This window comes from Haliotis rubra, unplaced genomic scaffold (genome assembly GCF_003918875.1).
Source record: "Haliotis rubra isolate DU_JTF1 unplaced genomic scaffold, ASM391887v1 Scf749, whole genome shotgun sequence".
NCBI lineage: Eukaryota > Metazoa > Mollusca > Gastropoda > Lepetellida > Haliotidae > Haliotis > Haliotis rubra.
This window is the reverse complement of record NW_025767467.1, coordinates 90,501-113,365: the sequence shown is the minus strand read 5'-3', so window position 1 is coordinate 113,365 and position 22,865 is coordinate 90,501. Positions and strand designations below refer to the sequence as shown.

Below are 22,865 nucleotides of genomic sequence, written 5' to 3'. Positions count from 1 at the left end.
CATTCTAATAGCATCTGCTAAGTGACAGATGACAGCACCTGCTGCTCTAAGTAAATGTTGCTACATTCTCTTCACTTTCACACTGGTGTCCCCCGCCGTGATGTTGATGGAATATTGCTAAAAGCGGCGTAAAGCCAAACTCTGTCAGTCACTTTCACACATTACCACAGCATGACACAGCTACACTACATCCAAAAAGTCTATACAACATCTATCTCACTCATATGCACACTTAGAATGAACATTCCCAGGAGAGTACTCTTACATCGTGTGTACTCATAACCCCAATTTAGTTTAATTTCAGCCTACATGACAAGTTCCCATAACAAACACAACTTGTATTATCTTCCTATTTTTCTTACCTTGTCTTTTAACAATATTTCGTATGTTGTGACGAGGACATTGAACTTTAACCTCTTGCTGTTGGGATGGTACCATTCATAGTCCCGGATCTTGAGGAAGAAGTCACACACACACATATATTGTCAATAGGAAGAAAAATCTGTATCATAACTTTAATAAGACGGCAAGCAGAATATGTCAATGCATCGATTAGGAATTTTGGAATGAGAAAAGATTTATGTACTTCATAGACAAACCAAATTGTGAGATATAGTTTGTATTAGCCAGGAATACATGTAATAACTTACCATGTTTCTACTGTTGATATCACCAAGGTAGGTGATAACATTCATCTCTGGCGCCCAGTTCTGGAGTTCCCGTTGCCAAGCAACTACTGTAGACAAGGGAACAACTAGGATAAAGGGTCCATAAAGTTGGTAGTTGTTGAAGAGAAGGGACAGGAAGCCAATAATCTGGATAGTTTTCCCCAGCCCCATCTCATCAGCCAATATCACACTGTTCTCTCTGAAACAAGATGGAGTACCCCTGATGAAGTTGTCAATCCAGATGCCTCTACCATGGTATATTATGTCACCCAGGTAATCAGCTTGAAAACAGGTTAAATTCAAATGTTAAGTCAGGAAATTATATTTACACCTCTGCTGAAATTCAAAGTTTAAATACTGCAGAGAGCATCTTCAACGAATCATGAGGGTCATTATGACAACATATATAGACTGAGTGGTTTGTTGCTTCACATACTTGGTCCAGGCATTGATGAGCCAGTTCAGTCCCTCCAGCTGGTAGTCTCGCAGTTCCCGGTGGTCGCTGCCACCAAGATACTTGGGTTGATTTTTTAATGGTGAAAATTTTGGACGGACTTTCAGTACCTAGAATAGAAAATTATTAAAGACATTGCTGCAATCTTTGGCTCAATCATTTTATTCACAATTACATCAAACTTCATTTTTGGACAACAAAAAAAGTTCCACAATTTTGAATAAAATTCAATCACGAACAAGAGTTCTCACAGGATGTACTTGCAAATGGATAATGGGTACTTATCACCACTTTTGGGTTCGCTGCTACTGGATACCATTGGCTCAGTTACACAAGTTAAATACAGTATCCCATATTATCAAAAGTCACCAGGTTCATTGTAAATGCTTTTAGAGTTTGTTTTAGAAACAAGCACTACTATTATTTTCAGCAAATTTCAATAAGTTGGCATGACAAAAAATAACGAAATATCAAAAACATAAGAATCCCAAATTATCAACAGGCACCACTGCACCACTAGACTGATCTGTGTAGCAAGTTACAACAAGAAATATTCAACATAGTTCTGTTCAGAAGATGTGTAAAGGACAGTGGCCAGACAAACTGACGAACGTGCTGATCGCCAACTTCCATTTTACAACTTGGGTGGTGGTATAGCATGTACAGGCACTGATTACCTTGCTGAGTTTGGAGGGTGTACGTTGTGACTTGTTCCTTGCATGGTACTCATCTACAAACGTCTGGAAGTGCTTGGAGACCAATTCCCCATCTTCCCACGTACATTCAGAGTATGGCAAACCCTGCCATTTACACAGATAGTCGGGGGAAACCATTGTGCTCATTGGCTTGTTTCTGATTAGAGTGAGCTGAAGAGAAGAAACAAATTATCAGATCTAAATAAAACGTGTGAAACTGACAGTGGTAAAGTATACACATAAGAGCCCATACTGTAGCGACAGAGGGATAAATGTTGCCACTTAGAGCAAAATAATGAATGGTGATACCATCAACGGTTTGATGAATAACGATTAGTGGAATCAAACCCATGTATTCAGCACAAGTGAACAGACACAGGGCTACGACCTCATCACTATAGCTAACATCAGAGCTGGATATCGTTACATTTTGTCAGATCGATAATCGCTAGTGTCAGATCGATAATCGATCGATTATAATCGTTTGGACGGTTATTTCATAGTCAAATACCTACGTTAGCGAACTAACTTCCGGGATGTTGTCAGCACGTGTCAATTGTTAACTCTAGCAAGTTACTTACATTTGCAGCGTCTTTGTATCATCAAGTATCCTATCATCTTACGTTTCCAGTCGTTATGTTTTCGATCGGCCATTACAATTCCCGTTTATAGCTCGAAATAGCGAGAAAATCCATGAGAAGCATCCTGAATGACAACAAGGCGATCACCACTATTATTCTGACATCGATATGCTACGAATCAAGTTTCCATGCGTAGGCAACAGTATAAAACACCCACAAAAGATTAATTTTAACTCAGGGATCCTTAATGCAATATCTACCTCATAATCAAATGCACAAATATCCTAAATCGTTACTCCAAAGATGCCATTAATGTTTCATGTGCTTATTTGACATCCCACCTTACAAGATCACGGTACTAGTCTAAATATATCTAGCATTGCCATTGGCTGACAGGGGAGGCATGCGCACTTGTTTAGTACACAGCTTCCGTTTAAGAATAAGAGGTAAACAAGAAGACAAAGTCATCAATATCCCCGCAATGGCAAAATACTCTTCATGATTATGTCTACGAGTTATGATTATGTCAAATATTTAGGTGTGTATATAGAAAAGTGGAAGGAGAGTATTGAAAGGTTTTAAAAGTTCTGCTCCAGAAAGGAGCACTATCACCAATTTCAGTCTATGTCAAACTTGTTGCCATGGAAATGCCAAACCTATTTTATTCAGAATTCCAAAACTACCAAAAGGCACCAGTACACCACCAGATCTATCTATGTGCCAAGTTTGGTGAAGAAATAGTGAACGGTTTTAGAGTTTTGCTCCGGAAAAGAGCACTACCACTAATTTCATTCTAAGTCAAACTTGTTGCCATGGAAACGCCAAAAATGTTTTATTCAGAATTCCAAAACTACCAAAAGGCACCAGTACACCACCAGATCTATCTATGTGCCAAGTTTGGTGAAGAAATAGGGAACGGTTTTAGAGTTTTGCTCCGGAAAAGAGCACTACCACTAATTTCATTCTAAGTCAAACTTGTTGCCATGGAAACGCCAAACCTATTTTATTCAGAATTCCAAAACTACCAAAAGGCACCAGTACACCACCAGATCTATCTATGTGCCAAGTTTGGTGAAGAAATAGTGAACGGTTTTAGAGTTTTGCTCCGGAAAAGAGCACTACCACTAATTTCATTCTAAGTCAAACTTGTTGCCATGGAAACGCCAAAAATGTTTTATTCAGAATTCCAAAACTACCAAAAGGCACCAGTACACCACCAGATCTATCTATGTGCCAAGTTTGGTGAAGAAATAGTGAACGGTTTTAGAGTTTTGCTCCGGAAAAGAGCACTACCACTAATTTCATTCTAAGTCAAACTTGTTGCCATGGAAACGCCAAAAATGTTTTATTCAGAATTCCAAAACTACCAAAAGGCACCAGTACACCACCAGACCAATCTATGTGCCAAGTTTGGTGAAGAAATAGTGAACGGTTTTAGAGTTCTGCTCCGGAAAAGACAAATGTGCACGGACGGACGGACGGACGTTGCGGGGGATAACAAGCAATGACGACCAGAGTGTTCAGTATAAGAAAACATGACAAGGTAGAATAAAACGTTTTAATGTATGTGCATCCAAATAATGATTATTTCCGATTATCTGTTTATTTGTAATCGACAATCGTTTATTTTGACTTAGATCGAACAATCCTACGATTAATCGCTCCAGCACTAGCTAACATAGAACAGTTACTAAATATAATTGCAAAATGTCATATTTATAATCTCACAGCTACACATGCATTGTATGACAAGTTAAAATTAAGTCATTTTAGTTTTAAATACATCCAGATTGACGACCAATATATGGCAGTTAATCATGACATGGGCACCTACCAATTATTCTCTCACAGAGCCTGTATTGCCCCTGCAATTCTTCCATCATCTCCTGCTGACACTCAAAGTACTCTATGTCTTCTGGAGATGCTGTCAACCGCCTGAAATGTGTGCATGCCTGTACTGTTATGTCAGTGGGAAATCTCCCATATTCAGTGTCTAATGTGTCTTTAAGATGAGGATAACATTTTTCTTAATCCAGAAACGATTACCATGGTCACTGACACAGGCCTAATATTATTAATGCTATTTGAAGTCAGTCCCAGTTATATATCTGTTCCACAAATCCGGCCAAAAACATCATTCCACTAGGGTTACTGCAGCAAGCTTTATACCATTCTGATATCTCCTCATTCTTCTTCTTAAAATTCTCCAGCTTCTTGACGCCGTTGACCTTCTGTTCCCGGAGGTTGGCCTCGGACTCCCACGTGTTGTGGATGTGTGCCCAGTTCTTCCACTTGATGAGATACTGTGTCTCCTTGACAACCACCTTGTCCATGCCATCACTGACTTCTCCTTCCTCAGTTTGACTCCATGCTGTTGCTGAGGGAGGGTTGCTTCCTGTATTAGGATCACCACAAGTGGCTATATTGTACACTGTGGTCTTGCTGCCTGTAGCTAAAGAGTGAACGGTAGCCACGTAACATCAAGCACGACATACACTCATACTCTACTACACTCATACACTACTGCTATCGTTGCCGTGTTGTACAATTGTAAGTCAAGGTAGACGCCTACAGTCATATAAAAATAGAACAGGACATTAAAAAAAAAAAAGTTTATATTTTGAAAATTGCTTTCTTATAAAAACGAAACAAAAACATTTTCAGAAGGCCTTGCCTGGGAACCTCCTGTCCCAGCAATAACATGATTTACATTTCACAAACATTTAGGATTTTTGTTGTTGACATTTTGACATACACTACCCATCAAGGGTTTAGACTCACTGGTGTAAATGTAGCCACTAACTTTTGTCAACTGTTCCAAACCAGATTTTGCAAAATATTCCACACTGTTTAAAGGTACTGTTTACACTTGAACTGATGTATTGTAAAACAAATTTGTAACGTTGGAAAGATTATTGTCATGAGTTAAAAAAATGCAGCTGTTCACATGCACGACATTTGCACATGCTTTTTAGCAATTTGATGCATGATCCTCGTACAGTTCATCTGCATAAGGTTTGCAGTTGGTTCCCCCAAGTTAGTGGAGTAATTCATCTTAGATCTAACCATATATATACATAACATGTAGTGAGTGATTTAAGTGAGTCAACTTTTGATAGGTAGTCAACATAAGTCAGTGTTAATGGTGTAAATTTGTTTAACAGTGAGTGAAATGGGCATGGGTCCTTTAGTCCTTGCCACACATTTACAAGTAAGGTATAAGGACACAAACAAACCTGCCATTTTGAGTGTTTTGATGCATGAGCTCATTTTAAGGACTAGTGGGCTAAATATGTCAGCTTCTATTGGTGTTTGTCTTTAATCAATTTGAAACATGACGATTGACTTGACTGTACAACACAGCTAACTGATTCATGAAATCATGAAAAGCAATGAAGGTGATTCATATGCTTCACTTTTGCTTGAAACGTCCACTTGTTAAATCCAAAACAAAGTTCCTGAACAACATGCTCAGCTGTACGCACAAATGAAACATATGAACCACCACAGTATGAAATTCCCACATACTGGTGGTACGTGTACAGCTTGCAGACGTTGCAATGAAATCTACATCAACTAGTCACAATACTGTCCATAGCGTACAAATTACACCAGCTTTTGGCTGATTTTAGCTGACATGAAGCAGGCATAGTGTCTGTAGCTGCACATGTACCACTGAAAATATGAAATGCACAATGAAAACATGAAAATACAAGCAGGTGGGTCAGGACAATGACAAGTGATGGAAGGTCGCCATGACAATGGTTGGCATGCAGGCAGCTAGCTTTATGAAAACATACACACAACCCAATTCACAGCCATCGTACCGTATATTACTGTCTATAAGCCGAATTTTGAGGACCAAAAAAAGCAGTCTGTAGAAGGGGTTCGTCTTATCCATGGGTTACGCTTTCATCAAACTTTTTTCCAGGGGTAAGAAAACAACATTGTATCACTTCGCGTGAACAGAAGAAGAAGTTGTACGCACATGGAATGGGGTAAAATACGGAAGCCATTTAAATTCACACATTTTTACCGATGTTACTGTAAACTAGCAGTTAATGGAAAACGAGGCGGTAATCAGTTCGTGATTGTTGAATGGGGTAAAATAAGCAAGCCAATTTGTTGCTACAATATATATATATTTAGAGAAACAAAATATATTATGCATTTTCTGTCAACTACACTTCGTTTCGATCCGTGAGTAGACGCAATATATGATTGTGAATTCTTTGAATAATGTGGACCAAAGTTATAATTATTGGTAACTGTCAGTTGTCTGTGGTTTGTGTTTGCCGCGATTAGGACCCCATCGCAGGGGATCAACTTATGCACGAAACATACCATTTTGAAACTGATTTTAAGGGTCAAGTTTGGGGTTGTTTTATCCATGGGGTCGGCCTATAGACGGTAATATACGGTACATGTTTCTGCTAATACCAGCTGGGATTCACGCATTTCACCTGTTTGGATATTCTCCTTATTCTCTACTTTTGTTACAATTCAACATAATTTCTGTTGATACAAACAATTAGAACACAAAACACAAAAACTCATCTTACACGTCTAAAAACAGTTCCCAAACTGATCGTTTAACTCCAAAATGACTTGTGATGATTTGCTAACAATCAACATGAAACAAGCATCAGCACATGACATCTCCCCCAGCCCAGTGCCACTACAAACAAATACACAACAGCATGAGCGAGCATGACATGAGCCAGTCGACGTGATCTCTCACTCCCACTCATTCACACATCCTGCCAAGCTCACACCACCCGTCACCATCCCTTCCTACCGGCAGTGTACCTTCACTATGTAACACAAAGAAATACTACCTCACCAGCAATTGTTGATATAAAAATAAGAAATTCTTACTGTATTGGTCAATTTGAACACTGAGCAACAAACACAACATATCACTGAGCTTAAAACATTATATTTGAACATTTCAATTATTAATTGTTATGAATTGAATTAGGATCTTACAACAGTGTAATAACTCGACTGCAAATTATAAGCAGTTAATGTCTATAAAATTTAAGACTATTAAGTGTTCATTAAATGTAATTTGTGAAATCCTTACCTCCTTTGACACCTAATCTTGTGCCTAGAACCTTTTCAACAGTTTCGCGACTGTCCTCCTCAGCATCTTCAACAGCGTTAGTCGTCACCTCCATAATGTCATCCGAATCTGTCGAGGCATCTGTGTCTTCCTTGTAACTGAACAAGAAGCACCGACTACAGACACTTATCTTTGTTTTACATACTGCGTCTATCACTACATCAACTACCAATGCCATACCAAGACCCAACATAAACTATCGAAAAGACTATAAATAGACATAAACATACCATTCAATAATCAAACATTTCAAATTTCAAACCCTAGACTAATTCAACAAAACGTACAACCTTGTGAAAATTACTTTGATTTAATAAAAACTTTGTATCGACACATAGTAATGGTTTTCTGCTGAACACTGCATCCATGCAGGTAAAGCTGCCTGTGCTAAGAGTAAGAGCAGTGCACCACTATGCCAGACACAGCCTTTGAAATTCATGGCACAGACTACTAAACTGTGCTGAAGACAAGTGAACCTCCATGTGAAGGCAGTATTTCTGAACCACATCTCCAAGTTTTAACTTGCTTTAAATCCAAATTGACTATAAATGTAATCATAGTTGGCAAGTTTGTGCTGTTCAAGCAACCAACCTTGATGACTAGTGAAACAAGGCGTACACTAGTGCCCTGGAGTAGCCTTGAAAATACAACAAATTTCTAAGGCTGTAAACACCACCGTCATAAAGCATAGATACACGAAGCCAACTTGTGTGCAGATCACCACAACAGCTGACAAAGAACTAACTAGGTGCCAAAATGGCAAGCAGCATAGTTGTAAGTTCTCCCATTCCCAACATAATCAGATGGAGACTATCATTCAAGATAACCAGTCATTGTACATATCTATGTACTTCATCACTCATTCAATTCAAAATTTAGAGGATCATATGTATCTTTCATTAATGACAGACAAAAATAATAATTAGAGCAAATAAGGTGCTCCTGGTCCTCTTTTGTTTATTGATGTTTATGTTTTACTGCAGATATCAAACTAAGGCTGCTTTTAAAAGTATACACTAGAGTTTCCACTCTTCCTGTAATATGTCATCTTGTCGGATGCAAATCAGAAGACATGGAAGAGAACATTCAAAACATCAAAAAGGAATGGTAGATGAATTTGCCCTCGCGTGATAAGTCTCCCACAGACACTTCAGAACAAGGGTGATGAGTTTACAAAGTTGCTACATAGGAAGCAGATTATGATATCAATAACCAAACTGATTACTGAAGGTCATGCTTGACCCTGGCCTAGAAGTCAGCAGATTCAATATATAGACTGTACACAAAGGACATATTTGGTTCAAAATACAACACCAAGTAAAGAGATTCTTAAGATAAGTTCACAAATAAAGTTACTACTATCTTACCTAACGTGTTTAGTTGACTTGCGCTTGGAAACACGAGAGGTTTTGCTCCTGCTATAGAGAATTATCCTCTTTAACGCAGTCATATATGATATATGATCAATACATTTACTTACTACTCAGAACCGAGCCTCAATCATTATTAACACATCCTAGACTTGGCATACAAGAACTGTACAACTTATTTAGTAAACCCCAAAACATAAATCACTAAAATACACTTTTGGAAACACATAAAGAGTCTGCTTAACAAATGCACATGCAGCTAATCACAACAAAATACTATGCTGACTGGACCAGTAAGCCTATTATAAAGCAATAAGTTCTTGAATTAACACATTTGTTCTATTTTCAAAGAGACCTTTCACTTCATTGGTACAATTGCACCATACTTGGTCCATACATGGGAACTCTCTGTAAGAATGAAGGCACCCAGTCACCAATGCTTGTCACTGGGAGTTACCAAATGGTTTGGGGTTGTGGGGTAAAGGGGCCCAGACTTGGTGACTTTTCATTTCAATTATTGCAAGTTTGGATGGATACTCATGATTTACAGATCAATATGAAAATATGAAAAATCTGGAATATTGCAGAGTACAGCATTAAACTAAAATAAATAATAGAAACCTGTTGGGCATACTTGTTTGATATTTAAAATGAAATTATACATAACCATGGGTGAAACTAAAACTACATAACTATTCCTCTAATTCCTCAAGTTCGTAGCAAAATGAACCAGTATGCAGTTTTAATACAAGTAACCCTCAGTTACTTTGCAAGAAAGTATAGTAGAAGTTTAGTTTCACAAAAGATGATTTCAACTCCATTCTGTTCTGTCTCAGATACATTTAAGAACTGTGGGCCAACTGAGTGATGTCTGAAAGAAGGCCCAGTCTAAACATCAGTTGGTAAAAAATATATGTACATGAGTGTAAGCCCACAAAGCTCCTGGGAATAATTCACAGTTTAGCAAACTAACAGCAAAATACAATAAGGACATAAACTGACATGCATTGGTGGACAACATGCCAAACTGCCGGAAAGTATCTCGAAGAAGTGAACTCATGAAAAACTTATTATTTGTGATTTAATCCATAAAAGCCCTTCCCCAACCTGCCCTCTAATGTATCAGCGAAGGATGTAATTTTCTCCTCACCTGACTTTTGAAGCCACGGCCCTCCGAGCCACGTGTCTCCTGTCTTCATCTGAGTCTTCCTCACTCCCACTAGTTGACCCAGATGATAACCTTTTCTTTCTTGAGCTGGCTGGTTTCCGCGGAGACTTGGAGCCTCGAGGTGGTCTCCTGACAGGTTTGATTCGGACTCTCCGACTACAAACAGATTCAGTAAGTACCATTTTGTTTGTCTAGATACCAACAAAACTGAGCAGATCAAATGCGCCAAATCCACACGTAAAGAATGCTCAAAGTATCGCATTATTTCTCTAGACGAAGCCTTTAAAGATCCCTGAGGGAGTATACAACTCATGAAATTGGGTGAAATTGGGTTTAACGTCGTGCTTGATACAACTCATGAGGCTTTATAAGGTTGCGAGTCATACTTCTGGTTATCGGTTCAATGCTGGGTAAACAGCTCACACCCATTCACTTTAAAAACGCAATATATACATGTGTGAAGACACTTTGATCTGCTTTTGTCACATTAACTGCATTTAAAACCATACAGCTAAGACAAATCATTTGGTACTACCATTAGCTGGAAAGCAAAACAAAATGTCACCTGACACAAACATTACCAACATGACGAAAGGGCCAACATTTTCCTTACTTGACATTAATCTTGCTTGGTTTGTAGTCTCCCGAGCTTGCCTCATTGCTGTCATCACTTCCACCCCAATCAGTTGACCTGCAACATTCAGTGACCAATTAATCAGATAAATGACATTAACACATTCATAAGCAATACAAATAGCATCTGATCCAATGCAAGAGCAGGAAAGTCATTGATATGAAAAGTATGAATAGGTTCAAAATACACGAAATCAAGTGGGTAGGATAGATGTTATGGATGTAGTGATAACTGGCTGTTTAGTCAACAGAGATAACAATACAATATGAAACACATGACTTGGTGTGACTGGTAATAAGAATTTCCTCCGTAGTATTTTTCTTTTTTCATGTGGCTGTACTTATATACCAATAAAAACACTGCAACCTGTTTAATAATCAACCCTGGTAAAAACAAGTCAGCTCCTCATAAAATGATCAATGTGCATTGGGGTTTATACCTCAACTGGGCTCTGTAATTATTTCCATCTTGTTGCTAGAAGACAACCTACCCTTTCCTCTTCCCTCTCTTCTTGGACCGAGGGTGGTCATCATCACTGTCACTCTAAAACAAAAGACAACCAGTTGTTGGTCCTGCTGAAGCAATGGCAGATTGAACAAGTATCTTTGCAATTCCTGGGTTGGCCAGCACAGTGACAGCGTACATATAAGATACGCTCTAACATGAGTTTTAGAACATTAATCTAAGAAGCACTGACTTCCAACATTATCTTATGCAGAGATGCCAACCCTGAATCTAAGTAAATCGGAATCATGACTGGATGAAAGCCAGGTCTGAGCACCAAAGGTGCGAGTTGGGGGTGAGCGCGTGGTCGGCTCTGCCATTTTGTTTCACTTTCATACGGACTATGACATGCATTCGGAAAAACTTTGTGAAACTTCATCGTTAATAACACGCAATATACACAATCAACACCCGAAGGATCACACGCTAAGCTTCTGAATGCTTTTACCAGTGTTCACTCAAATAAATCACCGATGACTTACGAAATTGTATACCGTAAAAATAAATTCAGAATCTTTTCTAAAAACATCGGAGTTTTTTTATAGAGAAATCGGAGAGCAGATTTGGCATTTGAAAATCGGAGTGGTTGGCGTCTTATGACAAAGACGCTAAATTTGACACATTATTTATGACGAAGACCTCCGATTCCAATGATTTGTCTTCAACACTTTTTGATGGATGTTCAAAATGGAAACATTTTGGCAATTCCCCTATCTACCATCCAGTTGAACTGAAGGCAACTTACAGCGTTGGCAGCATTGTAGCGTACAGGCTCTTTCCTGGACCTTGCAGACCTACGAATTCCATACAGATCTGGCTCCTCATTCCACAACTCCTTGAAAAACAGCATCATACAAACACATCTGTACGGTTTATATACCACAAGTTGCATAAGTTCAAAATATCTTCTACACAGGACAAACAAATTGAACCAAATATATTAAGCCTCAAATACTATTGATATGTGAACATTAACAACGTACCTTGCTATTAGTGAAAATATAGATTGATGATTTTGTATTTCAATTATGTTGTCTTTTGTACACCAAATACCTGCAACTTTTGAGAATGACTCATACATGGCTAAAGAATGCATTTTGAAAAGAGTTGTCAAAAAGGATAATTCTATGAGTCACACCCAGTGGCTTAAATCATGAGCACTACTTCACATTAGTTGCGTATGATGGCATGTGTGAATACCTAATCCAAGTCGGTGAATTATAACAATTTATCTCTAAATGCTGTACAGGCAGACACACTAAAACCATAGAGGTGGTACAGAGGCAAGGAAAACATGCATCCAAGGTTTTGTCCAGTTTAGGGCTTGATACAGAGGAGACTATATTCACAACAATAACACCTGTACACTAACTTGTCGAAACAAAATCATTATTTAAGCATCATCTACCAAGTGTCTTCTTGCCTATGCCTACCTGCTTTAAGCGTTCCTTCTTAGACCTGCTCTTCCCTGAACTGGCATCTTGGGAATCAGTGTCCCCAAGTGACTCCTTCGAGTCTTCGTCATGTTCGCCATGGTCATGATCGTCATGATCGTCAAGGTCATTATGGTCCTCTAGCTCGTGTTTCACTGGAGATTCATCTTCACTCTCTGATTGGCTACTTGATTTAGAATCACTGTCACTTTTGTTTACCTCGCTATGAGAATCTTGATCATTGTCGGATTGATTACTGGACTCAGATGAACTCTTGTTTGACTTCTCTGACTTAGATCCACCTGAATCAGAATCTGAACCAGAACTTGACCCACTGAAAGATATGGAATGAATTTGACAGACTAATTTCCTAGAAAATTGAAACTTCTCAGTTGATATCATCTATGAACTAATGTCTTCACCTTGTGCTCATAAACAAGAAAGGGTTCACAAATGTTTTGCATTACGGAACTGCACGTAAAAGGAAGCATGAAGAAACAATTATTTTCCCAATTTTCTGCCATAGGGCCAAATAAAAAAAATGTTGTTCCGATTACACCTCTTTGAAATTTAGGGTAGATGGGAAGGATTTCTTTTTAGTTTTTTTTAGAAGTAAAGTACAAACCAATAACACATTTATCAATGTGTAATTGTTTATTTAATCAAGCCTGTGGCCATCATGTCGACTTTCTCTATCAGAGTAACTGATGTCCTTCGGTGACGGGGAAAAAACAATGGTGTCTGAAAGCTTATTTTATTCATACCGCCTAAATAGGATAGTGTCGGCACCAGAATTCATGGGTCAGTCGGGTAATCGGAACCACAAAGGTTTCTTTAGGCCTAGGTCTTTGAAAGAACAACTCCTTGCACTACACTTAACCAAGAAAAATGACACACAAATAGTTAACTAAATGCCAAAAGATATTTTGAGGCAGGTTCTTTTCCTAACTTCACCGATTACTGTCATGCAAAGATGCTAAACAATCTGTTATATTACACTAACTATCATGCCCATAAATTAACTCACCTTGACCCCGAATCTGACCCGGACCCACTGTCTTCGTCGTTATCCAGTTTGTCGTTACTCAACTGAGGCAACGTGTGCTTGTAGCTGGCATCACTCAGGTAGTCTGTTTGTGGTAAAGACGTTGTTGTCAGTGCACTGGTGTTGTTACTTGTGTTGTTGGAGTTAGAGGTAGCGGAGGTGTTGGTGTTGGTGGTGGTGGTGGTGCCTGACCCAAACACAGGGTTATCAAATTTTGTAAGACCGGATATTCCAATCTGAAAATATAATATTTGTTATAGCCACTAATCCACTGACAATGAAGCAAATGAATACACAGTATGAATGTCAATGTTAGTTAGGTAACCGAATGGAAAGTCATAAGACTGCTTAACCAGGATCCTGGGGAAAATTTAACATACACCTTTAAGATAGTTGTAAAACTTCACATAAAAGAAAATCTTGTTAAACAGCAGATCGACAAAGTAGGACTAAACACATACATTAATCTCTCTCTTTTCAAGAAGCCAAATTTTAATGTTAAACCTCTTATTCCAAACCCATGATTTTTAGCTAGCTAATATACCATGGATGTCTTTATTACTACTTTCTATTCATAACTGAGTTCCTGTTGTAGTTACTAAAAAATTGACCAATATTCTAGACACTGTGCAACCACTATCATTACATAGTAGTTGGTAATATTATATTACTGTTGTCCCAAATTCATTTTTTTCTTATGCAGCATAAGATGTGACATCTTTTACATCGATATATATATATATATATACTGTGTATCAGTTGCTTAATTTCCTCATGAAAGTGAAGTTGTGGAAACAAGAAATATTCCCAAAGCTGACATGACTGCTACTGTGCTACATACTCTTATTCACAACAAAGAAAGTTCAATTTTTCTTAAAGGCGTCACCCTCAAAACCACAAATCATACACATCATTGAAACCGTGAAATCATGAACAACACATTAAGATATGAACAGGATTGGTCCACATTCAATTATTAAGTTCTAAGGTGATTTCATTCCACATCACCAACTGAAGTTGTTCCCCCGTATGACTCAAAAGTGAAATGGGTCTGTCTGTAACTCTTAATGAAGCATAAGATTTCATTACTATATAAGTTAAAATGTACTGTACAATAAAAACTACATAATACAGTGGATGTCAAATAAGTCATGACAACTCAGCAAGTATGTCAGCAGAGGCACAGCCAGTCAAGAACCATGAAGATATCTCAACGGCGTCCTGACCAAAATTAACTATCTCTGTGTACAATGTACAAAGGACATGCAAATCAAACAATATCAAGTAAGAAAACAGCGGTCCAACAGTTATAACGATACTTTGTAACAGAGTTGTAGTCTCTGATCTGAAGTTAAAAAAATTAACTTACAATTTAGGGATAACACAACAAAATCTATAGAGAAAAAAACCTGTTAGGATATTTGAAAATGCTGTACATACATAAATGATTGAATAAGTAATTTTAATCCAAAGGAGGCAATAAATAACACAAGAGAAACAAACTAAAATCTAAACTTTAAAAAAAAAACCAAAGTAACAATTCAAAATTTGCTAAGTCCAAACCATTAAAAAATTAACACAAATAATCCAGGATTGCTTAAAAACATTTTCAGATCTAGAAAGACTTAGAAAAAGAAACAAAAAAACTCATCCAAAAGTTATTTGACTAGAAAGCATCACCAGACAAAGACATGTATTTAACCTACAAGTTATTAGGAAAGACAAGAGTTACTTCCCCTGAACAGATCCGATTGCCTCTTTTGCCTGCACTCTTTTTACAATAAACAAAAAGAGTAAATACATTGAAATCTGGCAAGCACTAGCTTCAGATAATGTAGATATAGGTGAAACAGTTATCTGAAACCCGGTGAAAAACATGCAACGAGAATACCCTGACCAGTGTAAAAGATATTTGTTAACGCTACATGATTTTTTAAAACATTTCCATGCCAATTGTAATTTATCAGCATAAGATTATCTTCAGGTAATGTTAATACCTGACACTTGAGAGAAAGATGAGTGAAGGCGCCTGACCGATAAAACTACTTATATAATATAAGAAGTATATTACAGCATAACTGACACCCAAATATGTTAGAGTTTCATTATCAATATCATTTCGTTTTCAGGTTCATGGTAATATTTTGCTTGCAGTGGTAATAATTAATAATGAATTTTTGTATGAATCATTACTCCATGATAATGGAATGAGTTATGAGAGCAATGTTCATGACAGTTGCTTCACTTCCACAAATCACACTGTTTCCTCATGAAACTAATCAAAACATGCCCTTAATAACGATAGTGCAACCAATCAATATGAAGTTATCATATGCCTTGACACTGTCCTTAGTCATGACATAACACAATCTGAAGCAAAATGATTTATTAACCTTTACCGATAGAGAAATACTTTGTACAAAAAGCGTGAAGAAAGAAAAATGATTCTGCTCTGGTTTTCTATAACACATCCATTAACCTGTAAGCTACATGTAATGGACAGCAGTTGCCTTTTGACCAAGTATCTGTCTACAAGTTGTGTCCTCTCAATTGCATCACCTTAGGCCTCAAGAACAAGGACAAGCATATCAAATATTCAAAGCCAATCCACTCTCTTGTAACCATGTTACATCGATCAGCATCCTTGATATGCATACATCTCGCAACATTACAATGCATGTTTGGCAAATCCTTATTGTTCACATGTATACTTTAGATTTGATATCAAACTAAATTACATACAAAGTGTTTTACTGTTTCCAGTGGTCATGTCAAAGTGTCTTAAGTCTTAGGGCAATGACATTGAGAAAATCATTAAAGTATCATGATCATTAACACGGAAATAATGTAAACACAAACATTAGAAAACACAAAATCTAAAGATATATACATGCTTTTATACATTGTTATGTATTCTAATTATTATAATTACTCATCAACAGAGAGAATGAACTGTTTGAGGACTCCTTTGGTCTCAAAACAGGTTAACGCAGAGCAGTCAAATTACAAAAACATATGATGCTTATCAAGTCAAATATGGTAGGTATGATGTATGCATCCATTCTCTGACAGCTGAAGATTGTAAGTGATTATTTATGTAAAAAAAATAATAATAAAAAAAACAACACATAGTATCCTTTCATCAGGTTTGAAATTTGGCTTTTTAACTAGATCGTCTGCACTGTCCTATTCTTGTCCTTAGCAGAGTTAGCAAACTGATGACCACTACATTCAGTCTAGTTAATGTTGCTGGAACATCAGAAAATATTTTTAACAGATATATGCCACATCTGAAGTTCTGTTGGATGTCATCATCATATCATTTTAGTTCACAAGAAATGAAAGTTAATGAAATCTCCTGTCTTTCAAGAGGTGTCAGCTTCATGAGATGTACATGAAACTTAGCCCTTCAACGTAAGGTATTGTTGGCATGCCATTACTGACACATACTGTCACTTCTGCTCAGGCTTGATCAGTACGATGTAGCTCACGAACATTTAATTCTAATGACATTCTTCTTGCATTGGATTTTATATCAATGCCATATCAGCAAATATAATCCAATATATTTGAAGAATCATAGCTCAAAATGAGTCCTAATCATACTACCAGAATAATTAAGATCCAACAAAATACAACTTAGAATTTGAAATATATCAGAACATTTCACTTTGCCCAAAGACATCCATTTGTAAGTTAAGAAATGTACTTTATTAACCTCACAGCAGGTCACAGCCAATAAAAGTACTTTGTTTGAAATTAAACCCATAGCTTGAATGGCCTGTGTTATCACCTTACTGCCACATGATAATGATTTCATGGATTACTTCTTACTACTAAAACACTGATTACAAAAGATTTCAAAGAAATAAGCAAATTATTATAGCAATGTGACTATTTCGGGGGAAATAATTAACAGGTGTTCACAATATTGGTTGCATTGATAGAACAAAACTAACAAGACCTTAAATTAATACCACAAAGTACCACAGAAATTGAAAATACTTATATGCATGCCCTCTTACTTACAACAGAACAATACAATGCATACTGTTAAAATGAAATGTGAAAATGATGAAAGATATGCTGTAACAGTGCCTTCAGTATAGACATTCAAATAATCATGATAAAAACAAATGGATCAAACTTATATCTACATCAGTCTCTACAAACATTGTTCTAACATACAGAAATATTGTACAAATAATCACTACATAAAGTGTTCATACAAATATCTCATTGCCATCCTACTTCAATCCACATAAATAATATTTTGAAACCTCCATAATCCAATAGAAATTGAAAACAGAAATATAGCATCATAATTTTTGTTGAGATGCAGAAGAACATTGCAAAATGAGATGCTACAGATGTTTATTTAAGCATTACAAATGAAACATCTTTGCAAACACCAGAAAAAAACTGTATCCTAACTGACATGACACATCATATCAAATCATGAAAACAGAGATAATATTTCTATGTTTTCTACTAGATTTTTCACTAGTTTAAACCTGAATACTTTGTGCGAACAATAATGATGTTGCAAAACATAACAAAACATGGATAAATAACATAAATAAATCCAAAAGATATAGTGTGAAATAGGTGCAGGACAAATTCATATACAGTATACAGAAAGTACAGTTCAGTGAAACAATCCAAGTTTTCTCAAAGGCGTCCGATAAAAGTCACGTTAAAAGTTATTGAATTATTATCTACATGCTTGGAATGAATGATTTTAACTAAAACATACATGGTCCACCTTTAATTATGATGAGCAATGTTCTCTTAATTAACTGCCATAATAAGATTATCTTGTATCTGCTCTGCAAAGCAAAGTCTGTTGCCAATTTTGTTTGGACAAATGAAAACCAAGAACATACATAGATATAAAAAAGGGAAACATGTATTGATAATGAAACACTAACATACTGTGGCAACATGGTCTTCCTAATCACTCCGTATGACCTGAGTAACATTATAAAGAGAAAAAAATCTATCAAGAAGTGAAAATGATTAAATCCTCATCATAACCAATATTTCGTATAAGAAAGCATGAAAATAAGCAAGTGTGAGTAAATACAAAATAAATGAAGCTGTTTGTATGAGAAAACATCAATAACAACATACAAAACAAGTGCAACAATAACCACAGTAAGCAGTCATTTCTACCAAACAAATTCTAAGTCCAAATCTAGTTCATACAAGAGTTATCTCCCTTCGATTTCCACAAACACCAGTAAAATACCGGCCTAAATAATGAAAACAGGTGAATAACTACACAAAGGTTCAGTACATGTAGTTCATGTGTAACATATTCATGAAATATAGTCAGTTAAATATATTCAGTGTATGCATTAGTGTAGAATACCATTATGGTAGCAAATATCAACCAAATTCTTCAGCAAGAGACTCAAGAAAATACCTAGCTAATTTCCAGAGAATAATCATTGCACTAGCTGGGAAAACCAACTTGGACTGAATACTCAAAATGTCAAGTGATAACTGATTAAGCCTGGCATAACTAAACTACAAAGAAACTAACTAATTCACTCATGTGTCCTTAGTATGCACAGTAAGGTACAGGTTAACAAAATGGTTATTTGTTGAAACAAAGGCTGCATGGTGCATTCAATTTAACTAATGCTAATCAGGACTATTCAGATACTCCCAAAATTACATCTTCATGAAAGTCCAAATGGGAATACCCGACTTGCTTCTGACAACATGACATGGATTCTGAGCCCACCATTTGCAAAACACAAGCTACAACCAGTATAAATAGTATGACATACGTATATGATTCTATGAAGTCTTTCAGACTTCCTTGAAGCAATGTCAAACAACGTATGCAAGGAACACAGAAAATTAGAACTATGTGTAATAGGGTTAAGTACTACGAATGCTTGTCAACAACATAACCTTTGAAGAAATACATTAGAAGCAGCACTGACAATATATGAGAAGGATGACCAAAGGAAGAAGTAATGATCACACTGCTAATCATATCAGCCTTTACCTTGCCAACAGCTAAGATCCAGTCAGAGAGTGGAGAGAATTTGTAATAAATTATTGAGAAGACAATTACAGCCATTTGAATGTATGACAAGGTCTCTGACGGGTTATAGCTCAAAAACAAATAATCAAGTACACCTTACTTATAATTTGCCACTCAAGTTGCATATGCATACAATCACTTCCTTTCAATAAACTGAATTACTAAGTTACCATGAACTGTAGTTATTGCTAAACATATCAGGCACATCCTTTGCCTCACCAATCCTTTCATTAGAAAATCATTTGTATTACACTTCATGCACAACATGTTACCTAAATAGTACCAATTAATCATATATATGTCCACTATTAATGTGGCCATAACAATGTGATCATTTCACAAGATAAGGGTAAAATTGAGGATATATCATGTGTATGTAGCATTGTGTTAAATGACATGAAATGTCAAATTAATCATTGCATGTGTGTATTTAATGTAGTCATTACTGTAGTAATTATTTGTCATTTTATAATGTTTCACATATCAAGAATGATGATCATTCTCATCTGTTAAAACTTGGCAGTTAAATGATAATAAATAAGATTTGTATTTGGGGTAAAATGACCTTAGATGTGTAGACAGGGATTACATATACTATTTTTAAGCAGCATCAGCAAATGTATCAGTAACTGATATTTTTTAATACATTCCATTGAATCTTAAATAAACAGACATAATTAAGGATTTAAAATGAAACCATTCTACCACTATCAAAACAGCTGCAATCTAGATCTTTAAGATTTGATTCCGAAAGGGTCAAATCGCTATTTTTCATTGATGTGCTAAAAATCAGACAAATTCTGTCTCTTTTGTAAATGGTATGTCTGCTGACTTTTTACAGAATGGTACTGTTGTCAATGGTCCTTCTGAATGGTCCATTCCACCCACAAATACACAAACAATACATGGCCTTATTGTGAAGAACAGGTGGATTGATTAATGATATTACAACAGTCTATCTAAAACAGCTATTATGTTGGTGACCAAATCATGGTCTTCAGCTTTAATTTACTATATTACTTCATGTTCACACTGTACTGAGTGCTGTTAAAGTGTTTCCAAAAGCTTAACAGCATCACAAGTGTAATGAAGACACCTATAGGTATGTATCAAAGGGTTACAGATGGACATCATTTTAACAATTTCGAAGTCGCAAGTAATCACTGAAGAGCTAATATATGTTTTACTTATACTAGTGAATGCTCTCAGAAGATGTGCACACATACTATTTAACATTAAATGAACAGAAGTGTTAGAAGTACATCAACACAACCTTTGAAAACAACAGAATATCATCAAATTTGCAAAACAATACATAATATGTGACAATATTGTATGTATTCCACACTAAACCCATACAATATTGTTGTAAAGCTGTTAACAAACATCCTAAAGGACTATTTCACATAAAAACACAAAGTTTACAAGTTTCATGAAGAGGGGAGAAGGGGAATTGCTGAGCAATACTGCCTAACTCGAAACAAAGTCAAAATTTGCAAAAATGGGTCCCATTTAGAAATGAAAACTACCAAGGTCATTTGAATGTCACAGTGTCTGGGAAGCCTTTAAAGGTAAAATAAACATGAAACACGATCAATTATGATACATTTTGATCAAATACATGTTGTAAACAATGATTCCCTCCACAAATATCACAAATATTCCTGCGTGGGGTAGGCTTGTTTAAATCCAGATTTCTCACTTCAAGTCCATGAAAAGGAAACCAAAATGGCTGTAACGTTGAAAACAGACACTGGAGTAATAAAATATAAGCACAATATCCACTAAAACACCAAAATATAGTTGTAAACAATCACATCTTGGAAGAGCGTTGCAGACGAAGTCAAAATTCATCATGGCCGACTACCGCCAAGTAAGCAGTTTGTCACGTAACACCTAATCGAGAGGCTAAATGGTAAGAAAACAAATGAATTACTACCTCCAAAGGTAGCTAAAACATTAATGAATATGAGCGGCACACACTGACAACATTCATGGAGTCGTACCTTGCTCATCTTGGATCACACACGAGCTCCATCATGGCGTCGTCTGCTGACTGAACAATGAAGCGAAATGAGCAGAAATTCCTTTCCAATCACGTGCCTCGTCTGTTCCAATCCACGCCCGAGGTTGGTCTAGAAGGTGAATTAAAAATCAGCGATTAATTTGGCGCAAATTTGATTAAAATCCGTTCACAAATGCATATTCCATACACATTTTCGTGGAGTGGGTCCTCTCAAAGGCAAAAATTACGGAAATATGTTCAAATGATTTCACTGAAAGCAAACCCATCACAGGAAAAGAGCCAGGGGTGCTTATTGACATCTAATAGAATCCTGAAGTCGATAGATGAAAAGAAATCGCGTTATTTACCTGATTGAACGCATGTGGCAATGTCGATACGTGAAAAACCGTCAGGTACAGATTTGAGAAGCTAAAACCATCATGGCCGCCATTGTTCTTTACTTCACGTTGTACGCGCAAGGGACTATGGGTAACGCACTATCATGAGTGATCGGCGCGACGCAACTGCATTTGGCCCTCCGCAAAGCTAAGCAGGTCACAGTGCACTAAAATCTAGGATAATTTATTCACATGTATAACACGCAAATGACGTCACTCCCCGGGATTGTTGACTTCTTGTAAACAAGTGTCTATACAGTGTCAACCCATTTGACAATCGTAATGTACACTGAGATGTATGCTTATTTAATTAACCATACATATTTATGAATATCTGCAAGTGATATGTTAGGTAGGGCATTCGACAGTTGTTTGCATTGCTAGCAATATAGGAACCTAACAAACCATTTTGATGTGAAAATAACTAAATAATATGTATGAAGTCTGTGGTGTTTCACAAAATATGCAGCGTCAGCAAATCATATACCGGCCGGTTTGAGAAATTTTACATCAGGCGAACTATATGTAATTATTATGAATTATACACATTCCTTCTTTGAGAGACAATTAGAAGTTGGAGCAGTAAGGAATGATAACAATACATGGATGAACAACTTCTTTATTGCTGTGAGAGCGACGTTTCGGTGTAGGTTCTAACACCGTTATCAAGCACTTCCTTATTCACATTCCGACTGAAGAAGCACACATATCAGTGTGTATATAT

General features: G+C 36.6%; 1 protein-coding gene across 1 annotated transcript in view; it reads right to left on the bottom strand.

The window, feature by feature from the left end:
• The window catches only part of LOC124260041 (chromodomain-helicase-DNA-binding protein 1-like), a 46,094-nt gene extending 23,826 nt beyond the window's left edge, over nt 1-22,268 (bottom strand). The window contains 17 exon segments of the mRNA XM_046694284.1: nt 363-452; nt 651-867; nt 1,105-1,232; nt 1,800-1,955; nt 1,957-1,988; nt 4,233-4,333; nt 4,568-4,850; nt 7,485-7,621; nt 8,891-8,938; nt 10,044-10,217; nt 10,675-10,752; nt 11,186-11,238; nt 11,945-12,034; nt 12,633-12,966; nt 13,660-13,913; nt 21,745-21,873; nt 22,112-22,268. Of these exon segments, the coding sequence (XP_046550240.1) occupies nt 363-452; nt 651-867; nt 1,105-1,232; nt 1,800-1,955; nt 1,957-1,988; nt 4,233-4,333; nt 4,568-4,850; nt 7,485-7,621; nt 8,891-8,938; nt 10,044-10,217; nt 10,675-10,752; nt 11,186-11,238; nt 11,945-12,034; nt 12,633-12,966; nt 13,660-13,913; nt 21,745-21,753 (2,184 nt within the window). The 5' untranslated portion in view covers nt 21,754-21,873; nt 22,112-22,268.
• Between the last annotated feature and the right edge of the window lie 597 nt (nt 22,269-22,865).